General features: G+C 41.5%; 1 protein-coding gene across 1 annotated transcript in view; it reads right to left on the bottom strand.

Annotated features, from left to right (window-relative positions):
• GRIN3A (glutamate ionotropic receptor NMDA type subunit 3A) overlaps positions 1-22,144 on the bottom strand; it is a gene marked incomplete at its 5' end in the record, with an annotated part of 99,546 nt that overhangs the window by 6,000 nt on the left and 71,402 nt on the right. The window contains 2 exons of the mRNA XM_006015491.3: positions 5,619-5,783; positions 20,973-21,124. Of these exons, the coding sequence (XP_006015553.1) occupies positions 5,619-5,783; positions 20,973-21,124 (317 nt within the window). The remainder of the gene's footprint in view (positions 1-5,618; positions 5,784-20,972; positions 21,125-22,144) is intronic.

Raw genomic sequence — 22,144 nt, 5'->3', positions numbered from 1 at the left:
AGGTTTTACCCTGACTAGCAATGTGTGGGATATAAGTCCACAGTCATCCTCTTAGGAGTGGGCATAATTCAATGGAGGTCAGTGATGTCATGTGAAGGTTATACCAGCTGGTCTCCGCTCTCATTCTATCTCCTACATGCCTGCATGCATGATGGTATACATTTGAATGACAGTAACAGCTTGGGAAGTTCCACAATGGTTCCTAGTGTTGCTTCATGAATGTGTCTTTGACTAGGAACAGACATTGCATTTCACCTGGCACCAGTTGTACCTGTGTCCTGGGACAGAAAAGTCCTGGGATTGGCATGTATAGTAAAATCTCATTAATTTGATATTGGATAGTTCAAAGTGTTGGCTACCTCACCTTGAAAATATTGTCACTCCCCAGCCAAAAGGATAGATTTTTGCATGTATTATGATATGGATCATATGAAATATGGCTACTTTCAAATTCAAAGCCATTTTTTGGTCCTTTGGACCATAAACCCATAAAAACTGGTTTGTTTACTTCAAAATACAGTACAGTGATACCATGTAGATAACACTGCAACATTAGTCTGCAGGGACGGTGTCCTTTTCTAGTCCTTGTAGGCTGTGCATAGCAACAGCCCCACTACTACTCAATAACATGTCAGTAATTTTACATTGCCAGAACTGTACATGCCTCTCAGTCGTGTGCAAGTCCAGCAGGGCTGAGTGTCATGGCAACCAAGAGGAAGTATAATGAGTTAACAATTTTGCAAAAGTTGAAAGTGATATACAAGATAGATGAGAGAGAGGAGATCCAAAATGGGAATTGCTAAAGAGTATGGCATTTCTCCTTCTACACTTTCAACCTATTTGAAGAATCAGGATTCAATAGAGAAGATGGTAATGGAAGGACATGAAACTGGGGCAAGGAAAAGAATCTGAGATACAAAGCATTCAGAATTAGAAAAATAGCTATTTGAGTGGTTTTGTGATGGAAGGTGAATACTATTCTGATATTTGGGCTGCTAATTAAAGAGAAAGCAGACAACATTTCATTGAAGCTAGGAACCAAGTTTCAGTGTTCTAATGTTTGGCTCCAGAGATTCCAACATTGTCACAACACCTTTAGGCTTTCTGTACTCATTGAAGCATATTCCATCAATGCTATGGCTGCATAAAATAAGCATGGAAGTGTGAAGCCAATTCTGGATAAATATATGCCAAAGAACATGTTCAGTGCTGATGAGATGGTACTTTTTTATAACCTGCAGCCTGATAGCACAGTGGCATTTAAAGGAGAAATGTGTCATGGTGGGAAGAAAAACAAAGAAAGGTTTACTGTACTATTCTGCTCCAGTGCTGATGGTAGTGAGAAACTACAGCCACTACTAGTGGGGAAGTTTGAAATGGTGTATGAAGTGTGTGAAACACCTGCCATGCCTATACAGGGCCAACAATAATGCATGGATGCCAATTAACTTGTTTTGAGAGTGGCTGCTCCAATTTGAACAAAGAACAGCATGCCAAAATTGATATGTGCTTCTACTAATTGATAATTGTTCAGCTTACAATTGGGAAGGACTAGGCCTGAAGCACATGTGATCTTTCTTTCTCTCAGCAAACACTATGAGCTACATGCAGCCCCTAGATCAGGGAATAATACACCACATTAAGTCGGCATACCAGAAACAACCAGCATGTTACCTGCTGCAGGGGGTTTCCTGGAATGCAACAGTTCCACAAAAAAGGAACGTTCTTGATGCTATGAGGAATGTCAATATTGCATGGGATAAAGTTCCATGCCACATCATCGCAAGTTGTTTTGTAGTGGGAGGGTTTGGCACCAAGGCTGGCAAAAAAATTGAGTTTAAGCAAGATGTGATTGGCCTGCTGCTCACAAACAGGGAAGAATTGGTGGGTAAAGTAGTAGTGGATGGCAACTTGGGCAGCAGTGACCATAGGATGATTGGGTTAAGGATCCTGAGGGAAGGAAGGAAGGAGAGCAGCAGACTAAGGACCTTGGACTTCAGAAAAGCAGACTTGGACTCACTGCCCACAGAACTGATGGGCAGAATCCCATGGGAGGCCAGTCTGAGGGAGGAAAGGAGTCCAGAAGAACTAGATGTACTTTAAAGAAACCTTACTGGGAGCACAGGAAAACTAGCAAATATGGCAGAAGACCAGCTTGGCTTAGTAGGGAACTCTTCAGTTAGCTAAAACACAAAAAGGAAGCTTACAAAAAGTGGAAACATGGACAAATGACTAGGGAGGAATATAAGAGCATTGCTTAAGCATGCTGGGATGAAGTCAGGAAGGCCAAAGCGCAATTGGGGTTATAGCTAGCAAGGGATGCAAAGGGTAACAAGAAGGGTTTCCAGAAATATATCACCAACAAAAGGAAGATCAGGGAAAGCATTGGGTCCCTTAGTAAATAGGGGAGGCAACCTAGTGACAGATGAAGTGGAAAAGACTGAAGCATTCAATGCCTTTTTTTCACCTCGGTCTTCACAGGCAAGATCAGCTCCCAGACTACTGCATTTGGCAGCATGGTTTGGGAAAGAGGGGAGCAGCCAACAGTGGCAAAAGAACAGGTTAGGGACTATTTAGAAATGCTGGACATATACAAGTCCATGGGGCAGGATGGGATGCACCTGAGGGTGCTGAGGGAGTTGGCTAATGTGATTGCAAAGCCACTGGCCATCATCTTTGAAAACTTAAGGTGGTTGGGAGAAGTCCTAAGTGGATTGATGGCATAGAGTGCACCTTCAGCAAGTTTGCAGATGACACCAACCTGGGGAAAAGTAGATGTGCAGAAGGGTAGGGATAAGATTCAGAGAGACCTCAACAAATTGGAGGACTGGAACAAAGAAAATCTCATTGGGGTCAATAAGGAGAAGTGTGAAGTTTTGCACTTAGGATGGAACAATCCCATGCACCAGTACAGGCTGGGGAGCGACTGTAAGCTGAATATGAGCCAGAAGTATGCCCTTGTTGCAAAGAAGGCTACCCGCATACTGGACTGCAGCGGTAGGAGTACAGATCAGGGGAAGTGACTGCCAGCAGATCAAGGGAAGTGATTATTTCTCTCTATTCAGCACTGGTGAGGCCACATCAGGTACTGTGTCCAGTTTTGCCTCCCGCCCCCACTACAAAAAGGATGTGGAAAAATTGGAGTGAGTCCAGTGGAAGGCAATGAAAATCATTAGGGGGCTGCAGCGCATAACTTATGAGGAGAGGCTGAGGGAACTGGGCTTATTGGGTGTTTTTACATGTGCTCTGGGGTGGGGGTGAGGCATTTTAATTACAGCAACTCTCAGGAGCTACTCTGATTAAAATGTCTGCAGTGTCTCAAGGGAGACGCTTTCCAAGCTTCAAAACGGCAGTAAGGGTGCTTTAACTAAAGTTCGTTCAAAAAGCGTTCACATTGCTAGTTAAAGCACCCGCACTGCCATTTTGAAATACTGGGATGCTGAGTACACAGGATGCCGAGGCTGCTGGAGCATTTTGATTAGAATGTTTCAGCAGACTCAGTTAACCAAATCTGCTCTGACGTGCTTTAATTAGAACGTGTTGAAGCAGGCATCCGGCACATGTGGAAGTGCTCATTTAGTCTGGAGAAGAGAAGACTGAGAGGGGATTTAATAGCAGCCTTCAATTACCTGAAGGGTGGTTCAAAAGAGGATGGATCTAGACAGTTCTTAGTGGTGGCAGGTGACAGAACAAGAAGCAGTGGTCTCAAGTTGCACCAAGAGAAGTTTAGGTTAGATATTAGGGAAAGCGTTCTCACTGGAAGGGTAGTAAAGCATTGGAAAATGTTACCGAGGGAAGTTGTGGGATCTCCATCCTTGGAGGTTTTTAAGGTCCGGCTAGACAAAGCCTTGGCTGGGGTGATATAGTTGGGGATGGTCCTGCTTTGAGCAAGGGTTGGACTAGATGACCTCCTGTGGTCCCTTCCAACCCTGATTTTCTATGCTTCTAAGATAATCCTAACTGGGCTAAGCTTTAGGGAGAAATGGACTGCCCCACTGATTTCTAAGAGTTTTTAAATGTTGATAATAAGGTGCTAACTTTTGCAGAAGAAAGTGGTAAAAAAGCAAGTCAAGAAACCCCCATGGAGGAAGACACAGAAGAAAACAAAGAGTTGGAAGAAAACGAGGAGCAAGCACACATGCCATGAAAGGATGCATGTGCAGTGCTTGCAGTCCTCAATTCCATACTGAATGACAATGCTGCTGCCATGGATGAGGGATTAATAGGGAAAAAAAATCAATGCATTTGTCCATAACCAATATAAGAAGATGGTCAAGCAGATCACAATTTACTTTTTCTTTAAGAAACTGTGAGACAGATTATACAGGTACTGTACAGTGATTTTGTATAATAAATACAGTGTGCTGTAGTACTGTAATTTGGATAATTAGAATGTGTTTATTTCAAAGTCACTATTTTTTTGGTACCCTGCATTTTGAATTAACAAGGTTTTATTGTACACACATTGCCTTTATAATTGGGGTTAGTGAGCATTTGAATGCACTGCCACTTTTCTGCCACTGAGTCAATGATGCAGTCGCCGAACAACTATTCAGATGGACTTTGTGATGTCCCAAGATGAACTGTTAGTTCATCTTATCCCATGAACCTTTTGGGGGTTTGTTCTGTGACAACAGACATGGATGTCTGAATGATCACACTTTCTCTCAGGAGGAAATGGTGTCTCCCAGGACAAATGCAATGTCTATTCATGGCCCTTGGTGCACAAAGTCCCAAAGAGAAATAGAACCCAAACACCATTTAGGGGAAAACTAATATAAGAATGACACAACAGACCTTGTGAAAAAATGTCCTGTGATACATAGAGCACATGAATAGCTGCAAAGTTTGGGTTATAAAAGGCATTCAAAGTGTTTGGTTTTTGTTTTTTTTAAAAAAAGGATTGGGGGTGGTGTTCATTTTGCATTATCTACTTTATAATTTGAAGTCCCCAGTGAAGTCCCCTTTGTGTTTCTCTCTTCAGTGTTAAGTAAACCTCATCTTTCCAAACTCTTACCTTACATAGTCCCCAGCAGACACAATTATCATTGCCCCAGTGTATGTATCTTATCATGGCTTACCCAAATAGATGAGGTGGGCCATGATTAACTATAAGAATAATGTTATTGTATTACTTCCAGTATCACTCATTATCCTTCTTTACCATATCCAAATATGGCAATTGAGAAACTTTACTAAGGGCCTTTGTGTAAGTGAGCACAAGACCTCCTGTGTCCCCCCAGAACCATGTAACCTACTCATGGGTTTATTTGAAAATTTCTCCTTTTTTGCATCATAATAATGTTCCAGTTAAATGTCAGCTTCCTTCTTCAGATTGTTAAGGAAAGACTTACTGCTCTGAGGAAAAAGCACCAACACATTGAATAACAAGGGGAATGAGTTTTGAGAAGGCTCACTCCTGCTCCAATTGATGTCACTTGTGAAACTCTCACTAACATAAATTGGAACAGAGTATAGTAATAATCCTAAAAATATTCTAAGGCTGGGCCCAAATGCTGCTGAAGCCAAGAAGGCAGTCTTTCCAGTGACTTGACTTGGCCTTTACTGAACAGCAGTACTATTAAATGATAGAATGACTGTGCTGCCAGAATACATACCTGGCTTGTATGGAGCCAATACTTCATCTTGGATTTCTTTTTGATTCGTGGTAGGACCAGTCTGTATACTATGTGTTCTCCAATGGTGGTGAGAATGGACAAGCCAAAACCAATGCATAACATCACAAAGAGTCCAGAAAAGTGCTTGATGCCCATTTGCAGGGTCTGTGTAAAATAAAAGTAAAATACATGCTCAGTGTATCTTAATATATGTTATTTTTACTTTTTTAAAAACATGATCTTGATGAACATGCATTGGTGAAATCCTAACAGGTATATAGTGGACTGACTTTGTCTTTCATGATGAAGTTCCTAATTACTCTAAAGCCATTCACCAAATCGGAGTAGTATAAAGGAGTCTCAGTGTGAATAAGAATTGGTCTTGGAGATTTTTCTGTTTTCCATCCTTGTGCTGGTGTAGCTAGATTTTAAAATATGGAAATGTCCAGCAGCAAGGGACTCTGTGCTGTGATTTGAAAGACTGTGATTTGACAGAATACAATCAATGGCTTGTAGACTAAGGCACGAGTGGAAAATGATCACTACTGACTTCTTTGTAGTGCAGCGCATTTCCATCCAGGGCCAAGTTTAAAAAAAAAAAAAAGGCTTCAAAGCTGATGTCACTGTCTTTTCACTAAATTAATATTCCACACTTACTGAAAGTTGAATGTAGTTAAGGAAAATTAAGTGTCTCTTTTTCTCCCCTTTCCCTTTCTGTAGTATAGAGGAAGTGGAATAAAACAGTTCTTTGAATAGCCTGAGTTTTCTAGTATAGCAGCACTCCCTGTGTGCTATGGTTTCCATGTGATAGGTACGTTGTTTACTGAATACACATGCGGTTCCTTCACTTTATACTTTGTACAGAGAAAAAATCTAAATATTTCTTAAAGATCACTCCTACAGACTGGGGAGTACTTTTAAGAACAAAATTAATTTCCAGTGCCCAATTATTTAAAACCTATTTCCTGAGGAATATATATTTCAGGAATATATAGATTAGAAAAATCTGGCTTCTTGATGGATATTCTGGGGTGGGTCTGGAATATTCTGCCCCTCTCTATTAGGCCTTGTCAGTGCAGAGGTTTCTGCATTGTTGTCAGTGTATCGATGTACAAAGTTTCTCCAGTCCAGTAAAACCCAAACACTGGATGCATTCCTGGAGGTTCTTTTAGGGTTGTAGTGACATCCCCAAAACAGTAGTGGCTTGGTGCCATATCCAGTGATGCCTAATGTCATATGGTCTTCCTGTGAAGCTTGCTCTCGGTGTTCCACAGTGACATCTTTTCTTTATTTTTTTTTTGTCTATTTGATGTTTCAAAATATAAGAATATACAGGGGTTGCAGCAGCAGTAGCCTTGTCTCAAATAGGCAACAGCATAGTCTTCCCTGCTGGGGTGGAGTGCTAGAAATACAAAGCTCCAGTGACAAGGAAATGTGTGAACTCTGTTATGCTGCAGTGAGAGTGATCAATTTTTCTGAGTTCTCTGCCAAAAGCAACCTACTTGTTCAATGTGCTACTGGGCAGAATTTCTAGGAACACTGTACCATGCCAGTAAAATCAGCACTTCCTGTTCTATGTTAGGGAATAGAAGTGATCCTTCAAAAGACAATACTTACTGAATACGGAGAACACTATCAGTTCAGCTCAAAAGCAAAAATTCTCCTCTCAGACTTTCATTTGGGACTTGTTGTTGACAAGATTCTCTTCTAAGTTTCCCTTGAGTGACTCTGCAATCACTCACTTTACTGGAGAGACTCCAAAATGACATTAGGATAACAGAAAACAAAAGCTGGCCTCAACTTGCTAATTCACCTTCTGTAATTGTTCTGGAACTGGAACTTTTACCACTGTAAATGGAAGTTCTCTTTGGAAGCAGTGTACAGAATATCCAGCTGAGCCATTCTGTGGATAAATGAGTCAATTTGAAGAGGTGAAATTTGCCCTAATAGACATTTATGAATGCTCCTCATTTGAATAATGTGGAATTTGTCCTCTTTACAAACTTCTATCATTTCCCATGGAAATGTCTGGGTGCTTTGATCTTCCATTTTTGCTATCAGCACTTTTATAAAACCACAGCATTTGTCCTGCTCGAGAAATCTCCACAAACATAGTTTGAGGCACTGTTGATCTTCCCTAGCCAGAATCACTCTCTCAGTAACTTTTGCCAAAGATTTTTGGTCTGTAGATTGCTGGCAAACAGTTTGTTGCTAGCATGCCAAATAATAAGTTTCTGATCCCTGCTCCTAGCTTATTTATGTAACTATTTATTATTAAGAAACTAGGATTTTGTTGCTGAGGATGTTCTGCAATGTTTGTTCAATTAAAATAGAAAATAATCCAAAGATGTATCCAGCAGAATAAGGAAAAGGAAAGCTAGAAAGTCCCAAGTTTCATAAGCCTGGGATCAGGAAGAAACATTCCTAATGTGCTGGCAATTTCATTGTTTGTTCCAAGTATTCTTGTACCTCCCTTTGACCCATCAGGGGACCTGCAGGCTGAACAGGAGATATAGGAAGGATGATTCTGAGGGTGACACCAGTAAGCTTCCAGCTGGCTCTGTTCTCAGGCAATGAGCAACAGCCCTGAATATACTGTGCCACATGGTTGCAAGCAGCACCACTGAATACATCGCACTTAATAGAGATCCAGTTGCTACAGCCCGAATAGAGTTTCTTTATTACTGCACAAGAATTCTTACATGAAACAATGAAGATACATCATCCTGATATGATGTGGCTGTTCTAGTATTCAAAGAGACAAGGGGTATGGATACAGTTGAAGCTGCTTTTTTTGTTAAAGAATGTGAATGAATATCCTTGGGAGAGAGGGGGCAGCATCTGCTCTATATTTAATAAAAATGAGTACAATGGTTTGATTCCTTTTTAAAGTTAGTGGAAAAGCTTATTGGTTTAAGTTGGAGCAGAATCTGGCATATAAAACTTCTACTTTTCAAAACTTCAGGGTTATTTGGAAGGAGGGTTTCCTTTTAGTCTATCTTTTTGAATTGAGCATAAGTAAGTATCTATGGGGACACCAAAGGTGTAGCTGAATGTACTGATTAAATGTGCTCTGGTGCTTCCTCTTCCCAGTCTAGTAGAAGTGTTGAGGTACAGTCTGAAAAATCTCTTATCTCCTGGAAAGGAAATTATAATCATTTAGATGCAAGTATAAAATGACTTGAAGATACAGTTAATGTTATTGCTGATCCTGGTCTTTTTTGGCTGGTTCCTGTGTTCTACTGTCACTCTGATTTATGCTAGCATTTAATCCTCCTCCCCACCCCTGTATTACCTGGGGTCCACCTAGATTGTGGGGACACTTTCGCAATGACCCTTTTCCTAAGCCAGATACCAAATCATGGGAATGTCATTTTAGGGCCCTAAGAATTGCCATAGGTAGAAGAGCTCCTTAGTAATCTGATTGTCAGTGTTAGAGGTGTGAGCAGCCATATCACACCTGAGAATTGGGGGCAGGAGTTGCAGAATACAATAAGAAAAAATGGGAAACAGTGCACACACGTAGTTTGAATACATGAGTCCCAATATCAAATTCAGCAAGATAATTCAAGTGCCCAAAACATTTGTCCTTTATGCTGTTGGTTGTACTTCAACACTATTGGTACTGAATGACAACTTGGGGTGGCCAGTCCCTCTGGTCTAAATCTGTGTGGTTCACTTATCTTTAGCATAGTTTTACATTGCTAAAGGCTTGGCCTATTATACTGTCAAGCCTGGGGAAGCCATCTTAACTTTAGCTGAAAGCAGGCAAAAGAAATCACAGCAAAGACATCTCTGTGATTTTTACTTGTTATTTATAGTTTTTCAAATTGCTGCAAACAAGAGATCTTTCTCTCTTAATACCTGAAATGTCAAAACAAAGCATGAAAAATATTTAACGGTGCACTAAAAGAAAGATAAACACCTTGAGATGGCCACCCGTTAAAGGCCATGCGTTGGAGATAAATTTCAAAAATAAATTAAATGGGATGAGTAGGAGGGGAAGAAAATAATTGCTACCATGTGTCTTGGTGAGTCTGAATTGATTAGTCACAACGATAACAACAGATTTATGCACCATTATAAATTGGTCATTTCTTAGCTGTTCATCCAGCTCAACACACGCACAAATAATGGTGGAACGAAACTAATATGTAGCTGTCTCTTTCATTTTACACCCAGACAGTGATCAATATCAGAGTCCCAAGCTTCACTGGTTACTTTATAGATTGTATACAGGTCCAGCTATATATATAATAACAGGCTATTTTATATTGCAGCTCTTTTCTCAGTAGAATTGGGATTGTTCAGCTGTGTGTCGGGGGCTCTATAGTAGTTGGGGTAGGTTTGTGCTGCAATAGAGCCAGCAAGCCCCAGCCATGGGTCAGCATTTCATTGTTTGGTACTGTCCCAGCACAGAACTGCACGATGATCCCTGCCTGTGCTCCTTCTTTACTCTCAGCCTTGGTAACTTGTCTGCTGACATGGTGCTTCCTGCATGGTGCACAGAACTCTGCTAAAGACTGTCAGTCAGCTCTCCTTTTGCACCCCCATGCAAGACGGAAGGGAATGCAGGAGTAAAATCTAGCTGAAATTTGGCTGCAAATGAGAAGGCATCACACCTATGCCTGTCAGTGCACCAACTCTGCCCATATAGATGCCTCATGAGTGTCTTATGCAAAACTTCTTAGGAGCTTTGTAGCATGGATTAAATGCTGCTGCTATTTACTTATTGAGTCAGAGTACTTGACATGAGCACTATTTATGCATTTGCAATGGACATATGTAATACAACCTAATTTTCCATAGTACCCCAAAGTACTTCCAGGACTAGCTTCTTAAATTTCACACAGCCTTTCTCATGTAGGAGTCACTATCCTCAGTTTTACTGGGTAAACTGAGGCACAAAGGGCTAGACTTTCAGATGTACATCGATGCCTAAGTACCATTGACAGTTAGTTGAATAGTTACAATTTTGGGGGCCTAAGGCCAGATCTGGCCTTAGCGGTGGGCAATGTAGGTGACTGCCCAAGGCACTGTGGTCAGGGGGGCACCAAACAGATGCACAGACACCTGTGAGCACAGTGCTCTCCCCCCACCCCACCACACCCTGACCGATCCCTGCCCCAGGCAGGAGGAGCAATGCCCAACCCAGCCCACCCCCACCTCCAGCTGCTGCTCAGGAGGAGCCAGGCCAGGCACATATTGGGGAGTGCCTGCTATAGACTGTCACCTTTGCTCCTGCAAGATAGCAGCAGTACCTGTTTGGTACACCATGCTCCTCTCCCCGCTGGACTGTGCCCTGTGTCCCTGCCCACCTACCTCTGCTTGCAGTGGTGCTGCTGACTTGGGACAGGTGCCAATATACAAATTCACCCAGGATACTATTTTCCCTAAGGCCAGCTTTGCCTGAGGCCTTTACAAATAAAGTCAAAAAGGTTTAAATGCCATGCCCTATGATAGCAGGAAGTTTGTGGCTAAGCTGGAACCTACATTTCCTAATGGTCTGTGCCTTAATCATTAAATCTTCCTTCTTTAACTCTCATGTTTCTCTGACTTTGGATGCTCCAAAAAGGATGGAAGGTTAAAGCACTGCAGTCATATGTATTTAGTCCCCTGATGCATGTTATCCTTAGTTTATTGTTCTTTTCTATGTTAACCACACCACTGTAGGTTAAGGGGCCTAATCCTTAGGTGGTGTACATTGGTGTAGCTCCATTGGAGTCAATATAGGCTCAAATCTTTCTTTGCTACAGTAGTCCCCAATCTCTGTGGGCCCATGGGTGGCATAATTAGCAAGTACCTTTATGTTCTGCTTTTCCTGTCAACCTGTAACAGCATCTGCGTGTGGAAAGCAAAACTACCTCTGGTTGTGAACAATGCTGGAGGGCCTTACAGGCTATGTCTTGCCCATGAACCATGGGTTGGAAACCCACTATCTCACAGAAACAAATTTCCTTCTGTTGCTTGGAGTATGTTCTCCAGAGGACTGGAAAAATATCCACTGATTCTGGTAATTAGTCTATCTAATAATGAACAGGCCACCAGATTTGGGTAGTGTTCCAGATAATTTTCCTTGACATTGCTAGCTGAGGAATTGGGTAGAGCAGCTTTGCCTAATTAAATAAAGAAGTAAATGAACCCGTTTGCTTAATAGGAAAATAAGATGGTGTTCATTTTGAACAGATTGAGTCCAAAGCCCGGCTGACAATTTTTCAGTGCATCTCTCTGGCTCTGCCTCAACCAGCACATTCAGTTCTTATTTTGCAGCACTCTATTGTGGAAAGATTTTTGTCTTTCCATGGAGAATCCAATAGCAATACTCTTTCCACTTTGACTTGTGAAGTCTTTTTTCCCCCTCTTACCTGTATTGTTATACTATGATCCATTACATTCTTCCCTTACTCTAAATTTTAGAGTCTAAAATACTTCCAGTCCTGACGGTAGGCAGGTTCAACTTCCATCTCCAATGTCGTAATGACAGTTGTTATAAGATTGACAGAAAGAGCTATTGGCTGTTTTGCAGTAGGACATTGCTATCTATTCAGATTTATCTGTTACTCACAGATAAAAAGTTATCAAGAAATACAATTATGCGACTGACTGAAATCTTCTAGTTATATGGCAAATGGGTATAGTATATGTTACTCAGCCACTAGTTGTCCCTGTGTGCCATACAGAATTTTGCACAAGTATTACTCTAAAAAGGTAATGAAGCACCTTGGTTTCTTTGGCTCTAGGAGTTTTAATAAACACCACTTTTTAAGTAAGATTGTGATTTTGTATTTTGATAGCGATAGAATCATCTGAATCCACATTTGCCCGATTAACTATAAAGTGCTGTTGTTGTGGTTGTGCTGCTGTTCTGTATTAACATGTGAATATTGCCAAAGCTTGATCAGTGAGGTAAAGGTGCTTTTGACTGTGGATTATTATTAGATGAATTATTGATCTAACTTAATAGGAGATTTGGGGAAAAGCAAACGGCAATTGTCCACTAGATAAACACACCCAAACACACAACTGAGTGACAGTGAGAAAGCTGTTAGAATACTAAATAAGGCATAAGCCTTATTTTGAGAAAACTGGAAGCCTCAAGATCAGATGAGCACTAAAGAATGAATAAAACTTTCTCAAGAGAAGAAGGAAGGTCACTTCTAGGCAGATAGGATTCCTTGGAGGGAGAGGGGGAGAGAGAGGGAAATTGTTGTGGGAGTCTGTGCCATAGGATCTTCCCAGTATTAGGGAAGGGTGAGCTACAGAGGAAAAGCTAGATATGCATGCAGTATGTTTTCTGTGCTTCAGTTCTAGTTTCTCCAAAATGTGTTGGCTCTAAATATATGATGCTTTGCTTTAAAGAGGATGTTAGATCACCAATTCCCACGAATGCTGCCTTTTTGGGAAGAGAATTGCGGGGTCTGGACATAAACCAGCCCTGTAAAGGGAATCACACTGGACACAGAGGGGACTGCAATCCACTCCCAGGACTTAGAGGAGAGAATCTTACGAGTCTACCCTGTGGCCGAGGCAATGGCTCAAATTCAAGACCTAGAGGTTTGCTCCCAGATGCCAGGAAGGGGTCAAGGGCACTGGCACTGATCAAACAGGCTCCTTACAGCAAGGTATTAGCTATTTAGAAGAAAACCTTTTCAGAGAGCTCCTATCTTAAAAAACAATAACATTAAGCTTAATGCCTGGTTAGCTTTTCCTTGAGGCTTACTGTTCCCTTGACCTGGAAAGACCCAGTTCCTTCAGCCTCTTCGAAGCAGACCAATGTCAACTTTCCTCCTACATGGCTGTTCTCCATATCACTTGCCTGAAGTCACCATCTCCTGAGATCATGGGGTAGCCGAGGTTCCATGCCTTCATAGCATTTGTCTGCCTACCTATTGTACCATTGATTTGGTGACACAGACTCCTTTCCAGGAGACGCAGGACAGATCATCATTTCACTAAGCAAAGGCCATCAAAGATAGGTGCAGCCACAGTGCATGGAAAGAAACAGCAGCAAGTTGCACATTGAGCTGATGCCCTAGAGGGGGAGGGCTTTATAGCTCATTACCTGTGAGCCCTTCACAGCCCTTCTTCAGTGATGCGTACAGTAGTTATTCCAGGTACAGTCAAAGCAGATTTTGTTCCAATGCATCAGGGTGAGATTTTATTTAGATTTGGTTTTCCAAGATAAGGATAAAACAAATCCAGCAATCAGTTGGGGAAAACAAGAAGATCACAACGCTTCCTAGTAATTATCCAAATCAGGGCTGTATAAATACGGGGCCTGCAGGCTGTATGTGGCTTGTGAAGGGCTAATCTATAGCTCTCGGGCTCCTGCCCAGCTGCTGCTGCTGTCCCTGCTTTGGCTGCAACAGCATCCAGAGTCTGAGGCTCCTCCTTCCTCTTCCAGTTTCTGCTTCCTGCTTTTGCCCAAGGCGTGGGACAACATGACCCATGGCCACAGGGAAGTGAGGGTTAGGCTGGGTCTGAGTGGTCTCCTAATGCAGCAGGGGAGTACACCATGTGCAGTGGGTGTGGGGTGCTCATGCAGACTTGTGGTGCAGTAGGTATGGAGGGGCATCTGTGCAATGTGTGGCCGGGGGGTGGCTTGTGACTTGCCTTGGTGCAGCCCACATAGTCTGCAGCCTCCACTGGTGCAACCCTCAGGATGTGCAGCCCCTGACTGATTGGAAGGTGGACACAGCCCTGATCCAAATGAAAGGAAGTCATGCCACTAATGCCAGATTCAAGGGAACAAACCTTTGGTAGCCAACTCCTGCTTCACAAAAGAGCAAACACGCAGAACCCTTGCTGTAGCAAGACGTGTTATGCTCAGCAGATATGATTTTTGCAACATAGAAAAATTTGTTCAAGGTGACAATAAAACTCTCAAACTTAATTGCTGCCTAGGCAAATTTGGACTCAAGCCTACTGAGATAATAGGCTCATTAATTTTCCCATAATTAGTGATTAATGAAGAGCATGTCACATAAGCCAACCCTTACCAATGACTGTATCAAGAAATGCAACACAATACAGCCATTCACAAAAGTTTCTGAACAGCAGATTTTTCAAGACAGATCTTTTGGAGTTAGCTGGAGCTGATTGTGTAACATCTTTCTAGCATTCACAAAGGTCAAGGAGGAAAAAACTACCATCCTCTGGACTTCCAAGGAACTTCCCTGTGAGTTTATGCACCCTTGCATCTTAGGGTGAGGCAACTTTTCTAGACCTCATGTGGCTCATCATTTTTTCAAGACAGCTCTGTTTGCAAATGAAATTTAAAATGATCAAGGTGCTGCCAGATAGAGATGGAAGGAACTGGAAGGCAGCTCTGTCACAGAAAATAACATTTTCCAATGTCAGAGTAGAAAAGAATGATGAGTAAGAAGAAGAATCTTGAAATAAATCTGAAGAGAAATGAATCTTCAAAAGTACAGGAGTGGCAGGTGTGTAAGAACTAGTTAAAGCCTACAGGAGCAATGGCAGAACAGGAAGATGGATATTTCATTAGTTCACAGGCTATATTGATCAATATTTCACTTGCATATATCCCCGTTTTAAAGCCATTACTCTTTGTCAACGGGTGCAATGTGTAGCAAACCACACGTTCATCAAAACAGATATAGAAAAATATGAAGCCTTGCACAGGCTATCACAAGGCAATTGCCTAGCTCTCAGGGTGAATAACATCCTGTTTATCAAAGGCTGATCCTTTGTCAGCGGGATAGATTGCACCCAGGTTAGCTGAATTCACACCTGGAGAATGGAAAATTTGTATGAACAATGTCTTCCTTCTGCTGATGACTCTTGTCACCACTTTTCTGATACCAGAGATGCTGCTTTTTAGCTCTGTGTGGGCTATCAGGGGAAGGGAAGGAGAAACCAGTTGCAGTCTTCATGTGTACCTGCTCCTTATGAACTAATTATGTTCTTGGCTTATTTCCCTGATATAATATGGAGGAGGGTAATAATTAGAACTACATGAAACCCAGCAGTCTGCCATGACACACTTTCTTTTGCACTGATCAGGAGGATTCTCACTTTGCTCAAAGCTTTCCCGTGGCTTTCTCTGGGAGCTGCAAGCACACTTTTTGTATTCATGTGGAGCAATAGATCACCTCAGATCTTCTAGACGCAGGGCTTTACTTTAAAAAATTGGCAACAATTCAAAAAATGTGGCCAGAGCTTTGAATTAGTCATCAAAGCACAAACTGGGCAAGTTGCAACTAAAGTTGAAGCCACGTGAAAACATTTTTCACAGCTCAAAGCGTCGTGCAATAGAAACTACGGTAAAAGTTTGTCTTGAAGGAAAATTCCAGCACTTGGGTATAAAAAATTATAAGTAAGAGGCCTTACTATCTGGAAAATAAGGGAATTGTCTCTGTTTTTTTTATTATTATTAATATTATGTGCACCTCTGCTTATTGGATATTGCCCTAGAAGCAAAAATCATGAGGTAAGTATCCTTTATTGGACTTAGTTTGTAAAGTAATATTCTTTATTGGACTAAATCAGACTTGATGGGATTAAATCAGAGGTGGCTATTGGGGGAGAAAGAGCAGGAAAGGCAATAGTGTCACTGATAAATTAGTCAATGAAATTAGTCTATAAAGGTGCATGTCTACCCTGCCTTCTGATTGATAAGATGAAGCCAGAGAAAATACCAAATGTCCCTAAGAAAATAATGGGGAAGCTATTACCTGGGGAATGCCTCAGCTTAGTTACTCTGAGGCCAGCAAGATTTATTTTTCCCAATCCAAAACTAAAATATTGAAACTTTAAAGATTTTGACCTAGAGGAGGAGATAGGAGAGTGGGTAGCAGCAACTGAAAAGGAGTCTCTGGCAGACACACAGACAAGACGCATATACATGGTCCGAGGGTAGGGAAATCTGGGTTTAGTGGGAAAAAAAAAAGGCAATGAAAGGATATAGCATACGTAAGAAGCAGCAGTATAGTATGTTTGTGCCTCTCACCATTCTCTCTGCTTGCTTTGTATCTTTGAAGAAGTTGTTTTCAAATCACTTAAACCAGTGCATGAGTTAGAGGCTCCTGGAGAAGAAGGGCTTATTATAAGTGGCAAACTCAGTTGTGACTGCGATGTTAGCAGGGAAGGTTAGCAGATGAAGGGAGGCAGCAGTGACGGACCTAGCCCCAGTAGTGGCAGACAGTGTGGCTGCACGGCAGAATCCCATCCTTGGAGGCAGGTGAAAGAAACTAAGCCTGAATGCTGTGCTCAAGATGTAAGACTCTACAGGGGGTCTGAAAAGCAGCTGGCTCTGTAGCTCCAGCAACACCAGTGAGGCATATGTGCGTAACTGTTCACAGGAAAGAAACACTAGAAGGTTGTGAGCACAACAAAACTGTGTGCTCACAAAAAGCAAATTCTTTTGAATAGGAGAGAATTTTTGAAGATATTTGTCCCTTTTATCTGTACTATTCGTGTTTTTGGCAAGCCATTAGAATACTATGAATGCTTTGATAATCCTGTAATTTCTTCATGCCTCGCATGGTTGTAGTCAGAGCTGTTGGTTACCATAGGACCAGTGATCCAATAGGGTTGATATCAGTAGGAGGGAGCAGAGGTCTCTTCTACATGAGGCGATCCTAATTATATATAGAGTTTGGGCCAAAACCCACAAAGGTCAAAAGACTCTGGTTGACTTCAATGGGCTTTGGATTAAGTACAATGGTACAGGGTAAATGGAGACTGCGGGGGAGCAGTTTTCCCTTTTTATCTTCACATTTTTCATCTGTGGTTATAATTGGAAGAATGCCTGCAAAATGGTGTTGTGCTTTTCCTGTTTATTCTTTCTTGATATCTTCAAATATCAGGTTGGCTTTTCCTCCATTCTGCATCAACACTTTGTTTGCTTTTCTTCCCCGCTTATTGAGCGCAAGCAGCATGTACAAAGCAGGGTGTTAAGGGTATTTTTTTAATGAAAAGTCTGTGCGACTTTTAATGTTACAGCCACTAGATGTCTCTGTTCTGGCATTTATATGCTTAAGCTTTTAACCTCTTGTTCTATCCATGCATGTCTTCTGGGGAAAGATTAAAGACCAGTATGACCTCTCTTAACAGCTTCCCTGAAACTCTTCTTTTTGACAAAAAAAGACATCAAATAATATTTATTTTATGTCATCCTTTAAATGAAGCCCAGAGAGCAGTGAGATTTGAGTGTCTTCTCTTCAGCTTCCCTAAGCAGGTCCTATGTGTCTTTTTCTTGTCTTTTATGGCTGTATGCACCATGGCACTCTTAAATGTTCCAAGTTTTTAGAGACCATTTCAAAAGTCTGAGAAATGACCTCAAATATTTGCTTCTGGTGGGTGGAGGAGAAGTAGATCTGAAAGTCAGCAGGAGTCATAATCCCAGGTTTGACAAATTTGGATGATATTTAAAATTTGGCTCTGAATTTGATGGCTTGGATGCATCGCTCTAGATAAAAGCCAAATCTTGGAACTGAGCTGGCTGAATAAAACGCTTATGGTAATGGTACAGTTCTTTGTGCTTCATTTACTTCCAGTCCATGCACATTCATCTAATATGCTGCAGGTGGGCACGGTGAAGATATTACAACTTTAGTTGTCGTGAAATCTGTGCTTCTGCCCATACCTGACTAAAACATTCATCCTCGAATTGCCAGGATCATGAGACATTGGGAGTTCTTTTGGCTGGATGTAAAGAACATCCATGAGTGGCAGTAGGGAATACTTATAATCAACATTTTTTTCATGCATGGGAGCTAGTCTATATAATAACATTAAATAATGGGCTTGGTGAGTTCTGCTAATTGTCTGCTACACCTGAGCATTTCTCTCAGTCCCTTCCCCTATGCTGTTCTTCACTTGCTAGGCCTTGCTTCCTATAATCAGAGACCTAAGAATGTCTTACGCTCAAAAGCTTGTTTAACTAACTATCCCAGCTACATAGTTGGTTCAATAAAATATATAAGCCTAAGAAGTCCTTGCCTTACGCAGCTATTGTTTCAAAAGTTAAAGCTAGCTGCCCAGTGCTAGCTAGTACTCCATTTCTAAAAGAGATCTTGGGTATCCTGCCCCCTTCCATCATATAAGCTTTCAAAATGAAGTTGAGGATCTTATGGACGTTGGTTATATTCCATCTACTCTATATCAGAAGAGTAGCTAGGCCCTGTGTTTTGCAAGGTATGAACTATGTGTGGATAAATGGGGAAAAAATAAGATTGAACTCTATTTTCAGGGGTACCGGTGTGTCTGAATAGACATGAAAGTCATGGTGATGTGGATTACTGCCCCCTAGTGGACTTTAGGACTCTAATGGGAAGCAGGCTAGGGGAAAATAGGAAACTGACAGAATTTAGGGGTTCTTTGATTTAGTCAACTGATCATCCAGTTAATCAATTTTGTTGTTAAGACAATTGTTAAAGAAATTGTGGGGAAAAACTTGAAACTCTCTATTCCTTGGGTTTACTGTATTCAAGCTTTAGCCTAGGTGATGCAGAAAAAGGCCTGTGTTGCTGAGAGCCACAGAACTAGAGTCTTTTAGCCATTTTTATGAAGCTTCCTCCCATTATGGTCTTGTTCTTCAAGGAATTCCATATTTGGGTTCAGAACGAACTTTGGCCTACACTTTTGTGAGATGGTTTCGAAAAAGCTGCCGCAAAAGGTACTTGCTAAATATATTTGTGACCTTTCTGATCTACTTTAAAACACAAAATCTTTAACAAGCCAATTCACTGTTTTATAGGAAAGCATTAACAAGTCAAGTTGGTACCTCGCATTCTACAATTTTTAAGTTATACGGCACTCGTAGAAATGAACAGCCATTGCCCACCGTTAATTCAACAGAGCAGTGTTTTAAAATGTAAAGTAATAGGAGATCACGGGCTGTCATGAGCAGATATGGTACATTAAAAATTGGCATCTCCCCAAGAATGTTTCTCTTTTGGATGTTAATATAGTCTCCAGAGATGCTGGATCACAAATGGCCTTGAATAAGCATTTTTTAAAAGCATATATTTTCCTGAAATGTTCATCATTTGGTGAACATTAAAGATCACAGAAGTATGGTGAGAAGTTTATAGTGGGAAAACTAATTTTGTTCAATTAAAAAAAGGTAAGTAGCTTTGCACTGACAGGAATAAAGCATGAAGCTTTAATACAATTCAGAGCTACATGTTCTCAACCTTGAGGATGTTCAGCTTAGGGTTGTTGTTTGGGCTGGTCTTTAGAAAATGCTTATGATTAGTGACAGATAATCTTCCAGCAGGTTGACTGTTTTAGCATTGGAACCATGGGGTTTAGAGACTTCTCTGAATCTTTTGGCTTTGCAAAACTGGAGTAGAAATCCTGAAATTGAGCCTCTCTCATAGAATATTATGTTCACTCTTCCATTTCCCCAGGTAATGATGGGAGTTGGTTGAGGGGATTGAATCTGGTGAGAGGAGAGAATAGTAAACTTTTGAATGCGTGCTTCACATGCCTGGGAATGTACAGTTTGTGGAAGTTTACTGCATTTGCAGATAGAGTGCAAAATAACATCCTAAATGTTTAAACTGAAAGCATTTCAGGTTCCTTAGGATTTGAATATTTTTCCTAGTTAATCTTTAACCCTGAAGAAAACTATCTAGTTTACATAAGTGACTTTTTATTTTACAAATGATGTAAACTGGGTTGGTGTGAACTGGGCTAGTTCAGTTGGCTTCAGTGAAGTTATACCAGTTTATGCTAGGGCAGCCTCAAAATACGTTGGTTGTTTAATTTAGCAAAAATATCTACGCAACCGGTTTGTTCTTACAACACTAAGATAAAACTTTTTTTTCAAAAGTTCCAGTCCATTGTAGGTATGAATAATGAATTGGTACCTTTGTTTTCCTTGTAGAAAGTATTATTCTCTGAGTTACAGGCACAGTTATATTAATAGGCCAGACTCCCACTATCTCTGTTCTTTTTCCTCCAATATTCCTTGTGCTAGTTATTGTTAGTCACTGTACAAGTACACTAAATAGATTCCATTTAGTAATGTGCATCTGCAACAATAAAAAATCTGTCAGAGAGCCAGGTCGCTGTTTTGCTAAACACACGCCGTAACATTCAATGCTGTATTCTGCTAATACCTAATACTAAAACCTTGGATGTGAGCATCACCAGACAAAGGAACTGCATAACCTTATTGCTGTTATCTTTGTGCTTTGTTCTGTGTTCCACCGGGTAGTACTAATCATTGCTTGTAAGGTTACTGCTCTGCTTAATACATAAGCTCTTCCTGGGGGGGGCTTCAATCTGTTATGTCTGTGAACATTCATGAAACTCAATAATAATCAATCAGAGCAAAGATCAGATGCAGTCAGTTCCGTGACCACTAAATCTGCTGCTTACCTCAGTGACAGCAAAACTCCTTTTTCCGCATGGTACTACCTTGTACCACTTGTCATGTAGCACATCCATGAAGCCATGGGACTTGTACTGGCTTATCAGCTCAGATATATTTGAGGTCAGTGGAGAGTTTGGAGGAAGGCCAATCCCATATCCTAGGAGAAAATACAGTACACAGCTAGGTTTTTTTGTTTGGCTGCTCAAGAGTAGTTACTATAAACATATTCCCCTTAGGTAGTAGTATAGCACAGCTAGTGATCAGGCTTCCAAAAATCAGGTCCAACTCTGTGTGCTGGCTCATGAACAGAATGAAGGGGCCCAAACACAAAGGAGATTTTGCAGTACATAATGGCATTTATTCTCACACAACTATTCAAGGAAGGAAAGGCAGAAACTTCACACACATTATACAAAATTAGAGACCCAAAAAGTTCAGTGTGGTGATATTGCAACCTGCACGCATAGGTCCTCTGACTGGTTTCAGAAATACTAGATCTGCCCATGAAAAGAGGTAGTATTTTGAAAAGGAGGGTACAGATGGTGTAACACGTTGTCACACAGAACAACACACAATGTTCTCTAGTTAAACATAAGCTAGAAGCTTTACTAATATGCTAGGGGTCTAGTGCTATATTCTTCAAGTTAAAATCAAAGCAAAAATAAATATAAATGTATTGGAATGTGCACTAATTTGCTAGATTATATATAAAGTTTTAGAAAAACCACGACAAAGTAGAGAAACGTAGGCTGCCAACAGATGTTTAGGGGCCACACTCTAACTCATGGCACTTTAAACATGGTGTCATGAGTTACAGCCCCCCCCCACCCAACAGATGTTCACCTGTTGGTTCGGTGGGGTGCAAGCCTGGCTGCATGGGCCCTCCTGGCCAGCAGGTGGGGGCACTCCGTGGAGGCTGCTGCACCACCCCTCTCATCAGCCCCATGCTCCTAACTCTGTGGCTGTCAGTGGGAGAGGGCTAGGGAGTGGAAGGGAGCAACATGCAGCTGCCGGCTGGGCTTTGCCTGGTTGGCGCTGGAGTGGGGGATGGAACAAAGTCCCCTCACCTCACTGCCTCCCTCATAGCTACTCTGGCTGGGGTATTGGGGGGAGCCAGGCTGGGCCTATGAGACAAGGAAGAATTTATTCCACCCTGCACCCCCCCCCCCCCCCCCCA

This window comes from Alligator sinensis, unplaced genomic scaffold (genome assembly GCF_000455745.1).
Source record: "Alligator sinensis unplaced genomic scaffold, ASM45574v1 scaffold560_1, whole genome shotgun sequence".
NCBI classification, from domain to species: domain Eukaryota; kingdom Metazoa; phylum Chordata; order Crocodylia; family Alligatoridae; genus Alligator; species Alligator sinensis.
The sequence above is the reverse complement of the archived record's forward strand: the minus strand, read 5'-3'. Positions and strand labels throughout refer to the sequence as shown.